General features: G+C 35.7%; 1 protein-coding gene across 4 annotated transcripts in view; it reads right to left on the bottom strand.

Moving 5' to 3' along the window:
- The window catches only part of LOC120539324 (hypoxia-inducible factor 1-alpha-like), a 51328-nt gene extending 38095 nt beyond the window's left edge, over nucleotides 1–13233 (bottom strand). For all 4 annotated transcript variants that reach the window (XM_039769287.1, XM_039769290.1, XM_039769289.1 and 1 more), the window contains exon 1: nucleotides 13047–13233. In XM_039769287.1, the coding sequence (XP_039625221.1) occupies nucleotides 13047–13075 (29 nt within the window). In that variant the 5' untranslated portion in view covers nucleotides 13076–13233. The remainder of the gene's footprint in view (nucleotides 1–13046) is intronic.
- Nucleotides 13234–13459: the final 226 nt, after the last annotated feature.

Below are 13459 nucleotides of genomic sequence, written 5' to 3'. Positions count from 1 at the left end.
GTTTAATTGAACAGGATTCCTTACATAAATGAGTAAAGACATAGACAACTATCAGTCAGTCATTGTGTTTTCATAATTTTACAAATACCAAATTACAATACCATAAATGTACTATTATAGTGAGGGGTAAAATAAAATTTAAAGTATTGGAGGAAGAGGTGTGTGTTCATTTGGATATTCAGACACTTCAGAACAGATCTATGTAAAACACTTTCTTTGGTAGGAAATCTTTGCTGAGCCTCCCATCCTGTTCTATCCATTCTTGCAGGCATCAACGCTTGGCTGTGATAAGCACATAAGATGTCGCCGGCCCCTCGTTATGCTAGCTATAGGGTGGGGTGCGCTGTATCTCAAGCTGCCTGATTGCACTGGCCAGTGTTTCTCAACATTTTAATAGCTTCGTTTTTGCACAGATGTTGTTAATAAAAACCCCGCCTTGCAAATATAAGTAATACAAAAATCTAGACTATTCCAGTTTTTTTTTTGGTGCATATTAAATCAAACCTATTTTGTCTCGGCAGGTATAGTTAGGCAGATATGTTCTTTATAATATTAGTGTGTTAGCCCAGTCTGCACTGTCTTATGCTTCTGAACTTTTTTTTTTACTGTGCAGCAAGTGCTGTATTCTTAGATTTAAAACAACAATAATTAAACATACAATTTGCAAAATAAATTTAGCACAGATTAATTGCTTGCATTATACAGTTAAACAGTTAAATGATGCCTCATTTAGAGACTGCTTTTCAATTATGCGGCCATCCATGTCCTGCACCCAATACCCAAGGCAAGACGCATACACAGTGAATTGACACACACTTGATTACTTTTCACAGAGGCTATTTAAAATGACAACGTATCTTTGGTCTGTGGGAATGAACATTACGTTGTTTCACGGAGTGACCACTTCATGTACACTTACACATTTCAGTGGTCAGTCAAAGACTGCATTGTATGCACAGACAAAGCTATTTAAACTAGTACTTAGTACTAATGGATTGTGCGTGTGCAGTTCTGATGGACAATGGATTGATGAGGGTGGCCCTGAATGCAGAATAGCAATACAGTTAACATCCAGAGTGTGTATGTATTGACTACAACAAACTGAAGTTTTCAGTCATGAGTGTTTGAGAATGGGCAACCATTACCAATAAATATGCAGATAAATGAAACCCTGAGGGCAGAGGCAGATGCGGACACAACTTTTGCAGATTAAAGAAGAAGGCAACAGTAGAGCAAATAACTGTGAACACAATAGTGGTTCTGAAATAGATACAACATAATACATAACTACCCTCACAAGGCAGGTTCAAGACAGTGTATTCATTTTAATGCACTAGCTTCCTTAGTCACAAAATCAGCACTGTGAACAAGATGAGATGGACCAAACTGTGTGTTGTAACATGCACCACCTGCTAACAACTAAGATACAAAGTGAAAGCTGATAAGAACTAACATCCCAGTGCCACCATACTGTCAGAAACCTTAATGTCGCAATGTCCTCCTGATCAATTTTAACTCTTCAGAGTGTACCAAAGATGGTTGTCAAACAAATAAGAGTGGTGAGTATCTTACAGGGACTGCTTTAAGGGCACATAGGAGGAGAGGGGGGAGAGTGGCACAATCTTTGACCCAATTTCCACTTCTGCCCTTAAAATGGAAGATAATGCCCCAGAGGAAAGACATTAACATCACTTCCACTCCTCCTTCAGCTCCACCCTGTACAGCAACAAACTATAAAAAAAGACCACTACAGGAAGTGGAGGTCATTTAAGTGAAGGACATACCAGTGTGTCTGACAGAGGACTTTCTTTTTATGGAGTGTTTTTGCCACTTTTTAGCATTCATCAGTTAAGCAGTGTTTGCCAATTTAAACTTCAACTTTTTTGCCTCTCGTTTCATTTTATTATCTTACAGGGACCCACATAGTGCTCTGTGTACTTAATAACATGGCTATAAGAAACAAAATGCTGTATAGAGTGATATTTTTTGTTAATGAGGTTTTAGGTCATTTTAGCCAGTAGCCTACTATCTAGTGCCAAGTCTAGCAAACTTCATCCTGGTAAGTTTAAGACAACACTGCAACAAAAACATACAGTAAATATGCCACTGTACTATAAATGTAGCTTTTGAGCAATTATGTCTCTAATTCCTAATTTTGTTGTAATTTTTGGCCATGTATCAAGAACCACAACAGACTGCATCTTTAAATTTGCCAACATATTTCTTTTTAAAATAGAACTATACATCATGATGTTGCTATTTCTCTGCTCTTCTCTTCTTCTTTAAAATGACAGTTTCAAACAGTCTCACACAATGTGATTAGACTAAATATGCACTGGTCATTGTTAATGGTTGCCATCATTACAAATCTGTAGCCCATTTATCTAGTTCATTGTCATAGGGAGTCGGTGTCTATTCAGGACACATTGTCTATTACTTAGCAAATTCACAGTTTGCCAGATTTAGTACCTATTAATCTAATGAACATGAGTGATGTGAACAAAACTCCATACGGACAAGGGGAACAGACCAACACTAACCACTGTAGCACGAAGGCACTCCTAGAATTCACTGGGCATTATGATCTTAGATAATAAGTGAAATGTAATTGGCAGTGCTAATAATGGACAACTTCATTATAATGGCAAATTATTAAGTACTAAGAAATTATAACAATGGAAATGTAACGTGAATAATAACTAAAGTAAAGGAAAATGTTAATAAATGAAAAAGCAAAGGGAAATGTTAATATTAAAAACATGAAATTATTATGATTCAAAGTAATAGTAAAGGACTATTCAAAGGTTACATGAATGATAATCAAAATGTAGTGGACAATGTTAATTATTGAAGAAAAATGGTAAATCATTATAGTCAAACAGCAACAGGAGATAATAAGAAATCAAATTAAATGGAACTATTACAATGAAATGCGCTAGCCACTATCAAAATTTCATCCTTTCTTAGTTGTAAATATTTTCACTATGAGAGCTTATCAGGGCCCCTATGCTACATTATAGGTGCTCTCTGTCCTCACCAGGTCTTTGTGCCCACTGTTGTGATAGTTCCTCAGTTGTGCATCACTTCAAGTTTTCTTGTACATAACAGTCCCACTTAGCTGGCTAAAGTGTTCACATTTTGTTTTAGTTTTATATTCAGCTTGCTTTCTAGTCTATGACTCATTAAAAATGCTGAGAGAATAACTCAAACATGGTATTTCTTATTTACCTGTAAATTCCTAAAACTGATTAAAAGCTGTCTGCTTCGTTCCATGATAATTTAACTACATTAATTTCAATTGAATTCAATTTCTCAAAATAAGTCAGAGGTGTACCATCTTGATGAGGTTTGCTAGGAAGATATTTTAGGCGTGTGTCGCATTCTCATCTGGTATATCTAGTGTAATGGGAAGTCTTCTTCCCAGTAGCTTAACTTGAAAGAGAAGTGAACACAAACAGTACAGCTGGCCTCCTGTTGAGGTGCCATTATCTCATCGAAATTGGTATGTCAATCCCTCAACGATATTGAGATGTTCTGGAGGGTTCTTATTGACACATGACCATGCCCTGGGGAACCCCTAGTTGGGTGGACACACTGTCTACAGGCTTTCTCCTCTCATCGCTTATGTGGTCTTCTTTCTTTCATGCTGCGGCTACCTTCACAAGTGGTCTGGTCTAAATTGGCAGCTTATAAAACACAGTTACTGTCTCCTTAATCAACAAGTAGCAATTTACAAACTCATTATGGTCACAGAAAGTATTTGTTATGGAAGTTACTTGCACTATGGCTACATCCACAGTGTTCACTTAAAACTGCATTTTTAAACCAAAATTATCTCTGTCCACACTAGCATTTTCACATATTCTATGAAATTATCTAGGTCCATACTAAAAAGAAAACACATATGATGTAGACGTTTGCTGTGTGCATCATCAGAATAATCCTTTAAGGGGAGCTAACGCCACTGGCCCTGGGATCACAAAACTGTAGTGACAGGTAAATTATTTGCCTTTAATGCCTATATGCAGCCTTCAAAGTGTAGAAAAACAAAATTTAAATGCATGCAGGTAAGCAACGCAACATTTGCCTTTGAAAGCAGCCTTTCTGTTCCTGCTATGTTGGTACTATATATAGTTTTCTTCCATGAAAGGTAACCAGGCCGGGAATGAAACATCAAAATGAGCAGAATCTAATCACATTAATAAGCACAAACCAGTCAGAGTGTTATTAGAGTCTGCATTTTCAAAAGTCTGTGTTTTGCCTATCTGCATTACAATGCTGGGGCTACATATTCAGAAGTATTCAACTCTGGAGGTTGTTTTCAAGAGTCTCAGTTTTCAAGGGTTGAAAATGCAGATGCAGTATTGACAAAAGGTGAAACCCAAGACTACTTTATGTGTTTTTTAAATGCAAACATAGTAGTGTAGACAGGGTCTATGCGTGACATCATAAATCATGATCTCTATATTTTACTAAATAAAACATAAGCCAAAGGTTTATTTGAAACAGGAAGAACATTGATTAACTGTTAAGACAGAAAGGGTCACTCTCAAAGTGCAACCAAAGCAGAACAAACTTAAGAACCCAAAAGCTTTCAGTAAGAATCTGACAGAAGCTCAGATCATTGGCTAAAAATGTCTCGGCTTTAGGCCACGGAACAATGCAAAGGAAGCAACCCTCTATATGAAGTAATAACCAAAGGTCCGGTGAGCAGACCACTCGATATTTACATATTTAGATATTCCGGAAAACAGGAAATGTTTGTGTTAAAAAAGAAAAACTATTTTCAGGAGGAAGAGAAGGTACAAAAATGAAAAACAGAATATTGAATTCAGGGCTGCAATATCTCATCATTTAAATGGTCAACTAAATAGCTATGAAAAATATTCCACTCAACTTCTTAATTAATAAATTTCATGAACACACTTTTTGATAAACAAACATTTAATGTAGGGTTTCTCTAGGGTCCTGTCTTACAACACATTTTAGTGGTTTGAATTCCTGAGGGCTAGAATGTCCTCGGAATTAAATTCTTCTCCTTTCAATGAAATTAGTCATTCTGCTCATTCTTAGTGATACTTTAAAATCATATACTGTATTTACGTTGCATGACATAAAATTGTTTCATACAGGCACAAATTATACAAAAATTATCATGGGAGGTTAGAATGATCAAACAAGCTAATATACTCTTGACCACCACTAGAGGGTACATTTCAAGCTGGTCATAAAGAGGTGATAACCAGACAGGATCAAATTAAAGAGAAATCAGGATGATCATATTGATGCTTTTACAAGGAAAAAAGCAAGACATCCTCTAAATGTTTTAAAAACGTAAAATAGCCATAGAGAAGGTCCAGAGAGGAGTGAGGAGAGTTCCAGGGCTGCTAGGTTAAGATATATGCAAGAGGAAACTGGATCTGTCCAGTTAAACAATGAAAGATTAGGAGGTGACATGACATGTGATTAAAATTAAGGAGGGAATTAGTATAGTGGGTGCCAGTTTTTACATTAAAATTATTTTCACCTAAAGCATGGTGGCAAATATTTATTAAGAATTAATTTTACACAAATGATGCAACAGATTTCTTCATACAAAGGCCCAACAATTACTAAGCAGTTTAGTAAATAATAGAACTTTGGAACCTTTAAATTATAATGCCACAATGTTTTGAAACAAGTAAAGTGGTGTCAAGGGGCTAAATTGGGCTGAATATATATATATATATATATATATATATATATATATATATATATATTCAGCAAATCTTTTTCATATTTTTATGTTCGTAAAGAATGTTCGTGAGAATGCCTTATCAAATGTTTTTCAGTCATACAAACAACCGAGTGAGTTTCATATGGGACAAATCATAAATATTTCTTAGTTCAAGTTCTGGGTTCAGTGCATCACAACACAAACTGGTTGTACAAATCTCACAAGAGATTAATCCAGTGAGGATGGTTTGGTGATGTTTAGAATGCTTACACTAATATTTACCAACATCTGCTGAGATTAGACACTCATCCATAAACTTCCAGTACACACTGTGAATTTTGGAGATGGCTTGCAAACATGTGACTCCCTTTGTGCTATTCATTACAACATTTACAATTAACCACATTCTCAGGCAACCTGGACTACCATTCAGTAGTCCAGAGGTGCAGAATATATGGCCTATACCACGAGGTTTTGTCCGGTCCATGATCTGATCAGTGAAATACAATAAATATTGTCTGCTATTTATGTATGTGTACTCATATACATATGTATATAAACTGCAACAGAGGTGGTGGAAATGGACTGGCTCCCATAAGTTGCAGTTTCTAATTTATCCAGTAAATGGCGGTTCTGGTTTGCACTTTCGTCTTTTCAATCGTATTAGTAGATTCATTTTTTTTTTTTTTTTGTTTATTTGCTGGTTTTGTATTGTTTGTCAGAATAGGGTAATTTTGTTGGAAAGGGCTGGTAACATTTCAGATTAAGAGTGTTTTAGGATGTAAGTCACTTTAGTTTGGGCTGATTTCTTTATAAATCTTGCGGGTTTGGCTAGTCTTTCTGTTGGAAATCATCTTATATATCTGGCAGCCCTGCTTTTTTAGACGTGTGAAGTTAACTTTTTTTTTTTTTTGCAGTTTAAACGAGATAAGTTAAAATGTCTTTATCTAAGAAAAGCTAAAAGATACCAGGTGTCTTCTTCTAAGTAGAAGCCTAATGTTATAACTCTAATGGCAGTTATATGGATTATATTATATTCTTCATGCAGAAGTGATATTCATCATACAATTTAATTTAAGTGAGTTTAAGCTTTTATGTAGCATATTAGAATGTCTTAGGCATGATTGTTATTATATATATATATATATATATATATATATATATTTCATTTATAGCATTTGTAGCCTGAGTCTCAATCTGATTGTATGAGTGCTTACCTACCAGGTAACGCATGTGGTTGGTCTGTTCAGTAAATATCCCAGTCACATGCAATGTAAAAGTGTTTTAGAAAAAAATGTTTTTTTTATTAAAGCAAATATTAAAAACTGCAATAATTCTGTTTTTTATATACTCACAAAGTACCATAAAAGGTGAATAGAATTAATGATTACAATATTTTATCATATACAGGTAATAATTGATTTGATTTTTGTGAGGAACTGATCTGGCCCCCGGTCTTTGAATTTTTTACTTATGTGATCCCTGTCAATAAACGAGTTTGCCACCCCTGCAGTAGACTGACTTCAGATTACCTTCAACAATAGTGATACTTATCTTTTGGGATTCAGGTATAAAGATGATACAGATAACAGTATAATCCAAACTGCATTATTAAAGTACCCTGGGTGTCATGGGGAGTTGCTGAATCACCTACAAAATGGGGTGTAACTGTTGTTTGTTATGTGCAAGTTGATTGTGCAGTGATACATTGGGGATCTTTAGATGGATCTGCTGCTGAGTGCGTATGGGACACAATGCCTGCATACGACTGATGTAATGTATTATAGGGCTTTCAACAACCTACTATTTGGCTTCTCAATGACTCTGTGCCATGAAGGATAGCAGTTTATAGGGTTAATAATGTGATGAGTACAGCAAAAATTTTTGCATGTGTGTTGTATTGGCAAGTGGGATTTATTACTATCTGGAAACATGTGTATATGTAAAGTTCAATATATTCTTCATTTATTTTGGTTTTAGGATCCATTCTTACTCATGTGTCACCAGTTGTACACTGGAACATTCTAATTGGTTCAAACATTTTTTGCATAGTTTTTAAATACCCATACATTCACTTTCTGAATTTTTGTACTACAGAATCACTGATAGTTCTGACCATTCCAGCTGCAAACCAAATACCAAAATTGGACATGACATGTATTGTACAATACTGCAGGGCACACTCACATGTACATTCTCACTCCCACCAGGCCTCCTTTAGAATATGGGAGTACATCAGACCCCTACAGACATAGTCATATATTGACATGCTGCCTATGGGGAGTCTGCATGTTTTCCTTCTTGTTCACATGTTTGTTTTATTTCTGGATAACTCTGGTTTTCTTCCCACATTAATAAGACATGCACATTAGGTTAATATGTGATTTGAAGGTGGACCTGTATGAGGAAGTGTGTGTGTGGTTGGGAGGTTTGGGGGGTACTATTGGGGTGTGACTGAACTCTGCATTGGACCACTGCCACATCCAGAGGAGGCTTATATAACGGATAGATGGATGTTGGTTGAACATAAATACACAGGAAAGTGCATAAGACTGGAACTTTCCCATAAGAAATTACTAAGAGATACACAGAATTCACATGACTTTAATGAAAAGTCTCTACTGGCCAGCAGGTAATATGACTGTAAATTTTAGATTGTCTCTGTGCTTGTAAAGATTTAAATATGCCTTCAATGTACCATCAATCAGACAAGTGTAAAACTAAATGCTCTGAAGTCACCATGCTCCATCCAGCACCAAAACGGAATTTGTTATCTCCAACCTTGTAATCTTCAGCTTTTCTGGGGATTTCTTAGTTGTACTTTTAATTTGTGAATTCTGCTTCACGTGCCTTTTTGCGCAAGTGTAGGATTTCCCTGCTGTTTTAAGATAAGACAGCAATGACGCAAACTTCACATCGTAGGACATTCTCAGCCTTCTGATAAGCTCCCCCTCTCTGTTTATGAGGGAATATAAAAAAACAAAAATTCAGGAGTGTTTGCTGACTGTGTTCCTTAATTAAAGTGTTTACTGCCAGTCGATTGATCCACAAACTGTAAATCTTCAGAATCTTCCATGTTCTGCATTCAAAACATGTGCAGGAAAGTTAAAAACTGTTAAGTTTACTGGTCTGAATAAGATGATGCAGTCAAAGTGTCCTAACCAGAAACTCATTTTGTTTAAAAAGTCTTGGATTAAAGGCCAATGATGAGAACGTCAGAAATTAATCTTCAATTATAGTGCAATATTTCTAATTTTATCAGATAATGAAAAGCAATGGGGTTGATGCTTTGGGTTAAAATGACCAGGTAAATGCACAATGTACAGAAGGTTTTATATTCACAGTTTTATATTCACAGTAGTGTGTTCATCTCATCCAACCTAACCATCAGTCCCTTTTTTGTCCAGTTCATGGTCTCATGGTTGCTTTATCTTTATATATGTAAGTGGCTTGTTATGTTAGAAAGTACAACACTGCACTTCAATCCTTTTTCAAGTGATTGCTTCATTTGGAGAGATTGGGCCAGAGGAGCCAGTCTACAATGGGGCATACACAATCAAAACAACCCAAGCCCATGTTATTCAACGTACAAGTATTTGAAGCTAAAAGCTTGTGTGGCAACAAGACCCACAATGCTTCCCAGTTATAGAACTTACTCTGCATTATTAGTGTAGTGGCACAGTGGGCAGTGGGTTTGAATTCCATCATTATTTCTGTAGAGCTTGTGCCTCATGGGTTTCCTTCTCACAGCTCAAAAACATGCAAAGAGAGGACACTAGATATGCCCATTATAAGTGACTGCAGGACTGTATGTGAGCAAGCCCTGCAATGAACTGGCATTATATTTAGGATTTGATCCTGCCTAGGGAGGCAGGAATGTGTACCTGACCAGGAAAAGTAGATTAGAAAATGGATGGAAACTTATCCAGCAGAATATCTGCATAGTTTGATTAAGAGGTTCTCTTATTCCATTGAAAAAATTACAATGAAGGTAGATCACCCCTCTCTTTTATCTTTATCAATCAATTATTCATGCATTTTCTAAACCTGCTGATTAGAAATTCACAATTAAGAGAGAAATGCAGGTTATAAATTGTTACTTCTGACTCAAAGCACGAATCATATCTGGATAAAATGCCACTCCATTGTATGGCACAATTACACTCACTAATGCTCAACCAGTTTAGAGCTAACAGTTTAACCAGTATGCATATCTGTGGGATATGGCAGCAAACCTTGTGACCATGGTAAGAAAGTGGAAATCCCACACCCACGGTGGCCAAGCCAGGAATCAAACTCAGTCCCTAGAGCTCAAGCAGTCACGCTGTCCGGCATAACTCTACGTGGACACACCCGTGGCCAACCTACAGTGTCATGGCCTGTTCTATCTACAATCTAAGATTCACTCCAGGGTGTGCACCCTCACCATTCTCATTTCTTTCGCACAAGGGCTGACTACCATTTCTTTCTAGCACTCCAGTTAGAAAGTACTTTAGGCCTAATGTGATAATTTAATTGATTAAGGAACAGATAATGGCTACATGTTTTTTGTTGCAAGCATTTGCAGTTTTGAAGAGATGTGACTTCTTTCTCCTTAGATTCCTTAAAATCTGGTTAAAAGAACAAAACATGCATTTGTTCTTCTCATACCAGTATTAGAGAAAATAATATGGTCCTCCTATGTCCTTGGGACATTCCAAATGCACAGCCTTAGACCACTTATCCATTTTCAGACCCACGTATTCAGTTGTGTGTCACAGGGTAGAAATAGTCCTGAATAATACTGTATTAGCTCATAATTATTGAAGTGGTTAGCTCAAGGAAATACTTCTTAATCACTTTGATGCTTATGGATATATAAGACAAACAAAGCCTATTTTAAGGTCTTCCTACATATGGGCAAATGACTGACAGACAGTCCATATTTTAAAGTGCTAATGATTTATAAACATGAGAGAAAATGGAGAAATTCTGTAGTTAAGAAAATAATAGTAGGAAAATCAACTCATCACCTTTGAACAGGTTACAAAAATGATTAAGCAGCGTATGTTACGTGAATAGTGCATGAATGAGAAAATAAAATACTAATAAATGAGTGTAATAATGGATGCCAGTGTAATACAAGCTATGTTCCCTTACTCACATTTGTCAAGGTTAATCTAAGATGCACTCTTAGGGGTTTGCAGGTTAATCTCAAAGCAATCCAAATTCTGCAGGAGTCCTCACGGTGTACTACAGATATTACTTTTAAAGGTTTGTCTAAACTGTGGGCTTTCTTTACTTAAGGAGAAGCCAACTATTGTCATCAGATGTTGTGTGCAAATTAAAGGGACACGTAGTATGTCTGCTAAATGTGTTACTCTAAAACTTTATTTTTATTTTTGTTTTAATTATTTTTGTGTTATATTTTGAACAGGCAATGAAACATAGGTAATTGAATTCAACACACTTAACATTTATATTTTTATTTTATAACACCGACCACTTAGACCTTAGAGATTTTTCATCTCTTTTGCTAAAATCAACTAGCCGTTTTGAAGTAACAATATTCAGTTTTCACTGAATCCAGACATTTAGAAACCTGTCTTCTCATTAGGACAGCCATCCTTCAAAACACATTCTGAGCTCTTGTTTTGAATTACAGGGTTAGTAGGTATGTGGTACAAAGCAGGAGCCCACCTTAGACTGGGCACCATCCTCCTACACTAGGCCAATTCAGAGTCACAAATTAACATAACATTTATTTTTATGAGGAAGACACTGACTGAGCCCTAAAGTAAGCCTGAAAAACGGCTTCGCACGGTGGCATCTATCATTAAGTTATAAAAGTAAATTAAGTTATGCTCCCATTTAACTCTTAAAAATAATAAAGAAACATTCACAAAATAATATCCTTGTTCATTGTGTGCTATTTCACTTTAACGTACAGTTGCATTAAGCTCACAACATGATATTTACATTTAGTAAGCAAAATATAAAATATCAAATTGCCAAAATGTATGCCTTTAAAAATTTAAATCTCATGTTTAAAATGAAGTTGAAATTAATTTAGCCATTAGACAATGAAGTGCCAAGTTATGGCAGCCTTTGCACATGAACACAGTGCCTGCTTCATTATCAAGCAGAGTTAGTATTGATTCTGCATTACTCTTTGAAACACGTCTGTTGTGAAGTTACCTGATGTTACTAAACTTCACATATGAAGTTCACTGTAGTTTAATATGTAAAGGAATTGAAAAGAGTGTCATAGTTTGGAAATGTTGCCAGTTTTTTTGACATTATTTTAAAGTAACTAAATCAATTTAAGCAATGCCACAGAACACAGAAGGATATTGTGGATACTTTTAAAGAAACTCAGATAATTGTATATATTCTGACACCAATATATTTAAATTAAATGTCGCTACCTGGTTTACGTGTATAATACAGAATAATTAGTGTTGTCCATTCCACTGTCTGTTTTATGAACCCATTTTTTCAATTCTTAAGGAGCATATCTCAGCATCATTAGGCACAAAACCGAAAGAAACCCTGGAAGGCTAGAATTAGATAAACAGGTTAGAAGATGGAAGGTTGAACTGCTAACAGCGTGTACGAATTCTGGGCACTTTACAGAATCACTGAGAGAAAAGACAACTGCTGTGAATACAATTATAAAACACTCTGCTGTCGTGGGATTTTCAATAAAGCATTCAACTGTTAGTATGCTGGAGTCCATTTTTTTATCTAGGCAGCTGAGGAAAATGTAAACTTCTTGACAGTCTCAGAAAAAGTTTGTTTGCTACTGTTTAACACTACTACTGCTACTAATAGTACATCGCTGTTACCATATTAGTTATATTCATTAAAATGTAATAATAAGAAGAAATTATTCACAATTTATATTCATATAACAACACATTTCTGTTACTATTATATTTAATCCAGTGCGGTACAGATGTAACATTTCATTAAGCGTATGTTGTGTTTCCTCCATGACATTAAGAAATATTGTTTAAAAAATCTAAAATTCTGAAGAATTCCCCAATGCTTTTGTATTTTTTTGAAATGGAATAAATAAAAGATGACATTTGTACAAAATAATGAGAACACATATATTGAAAAGGGCCTTACTGTATTAAAAGCTATCTCATGGCATGTATGTACATGTATACACATATAGCACGCACACACACACCACAGTCAGAATGCCTTTTCACTTTGTCAAAAAACTAACAGTTTCAGTTCATTAGACGTGTAAATTGATTTAAAGAAATCAATTATAATAGTAGCATAGCAGGATTACGTTTTGTAGCTATAGTTATTAATTACACTATAGAGAAGTGCCTACCTCCTTTTCCTTTCCTTTCTGTCATTCATTTTGATTTTTCTCAGTCCAAGGAAAAAAAAAGAATTTTTCTTCTTTGCTTTGTTGTTTGCTTCTCGTCTATTCTGTCACTTTTAAAACAGAGCCCATCACTTCCAGGTGTAAAGAGTGTGCTGAGGTTGTTTGTTTCACACAGAGTGAGCAAGTCGTGTGGCAGATACTTCATTAATCAAGGACTAAAGCCCACCCACTCAACAGGGGAAATGGGGCCCTTCTGGGTCCTAGTGACATCTTTCTTAGAATTTGTCTACTTATGTTCTTTCACTGATAAGTAACCCTCACCTCTGTGCTGTACTATACTATATACTGTAGTACCGCATTAGAAACCTAGGTTACAAACAGGGTGACATGATGTGTTTTCATAGTAGTTTATCAGT

The sequence above is a fragment of the Polypterus senegalus genome, chromosome 11 (genome assembly GCF_016835505.1).
Source record: "Polypterus senegalus isolate Bchr_013 chromosome 11, ASM1683550v1, whole genome shotgun sequence".
NCBI classification, from domain to species: domain Eukaryota; kingdom Metazoa; phylum Chordata; class Cladistia; order Polypteriformes; family Polypteridae; genus Polypterus; species Polypterus senegalus.
The sequence above is the reverse complement of the archived record's forward strand: the minus strand, read 5'-3'. Positions and strand labels throughout refer to the sequence as shown.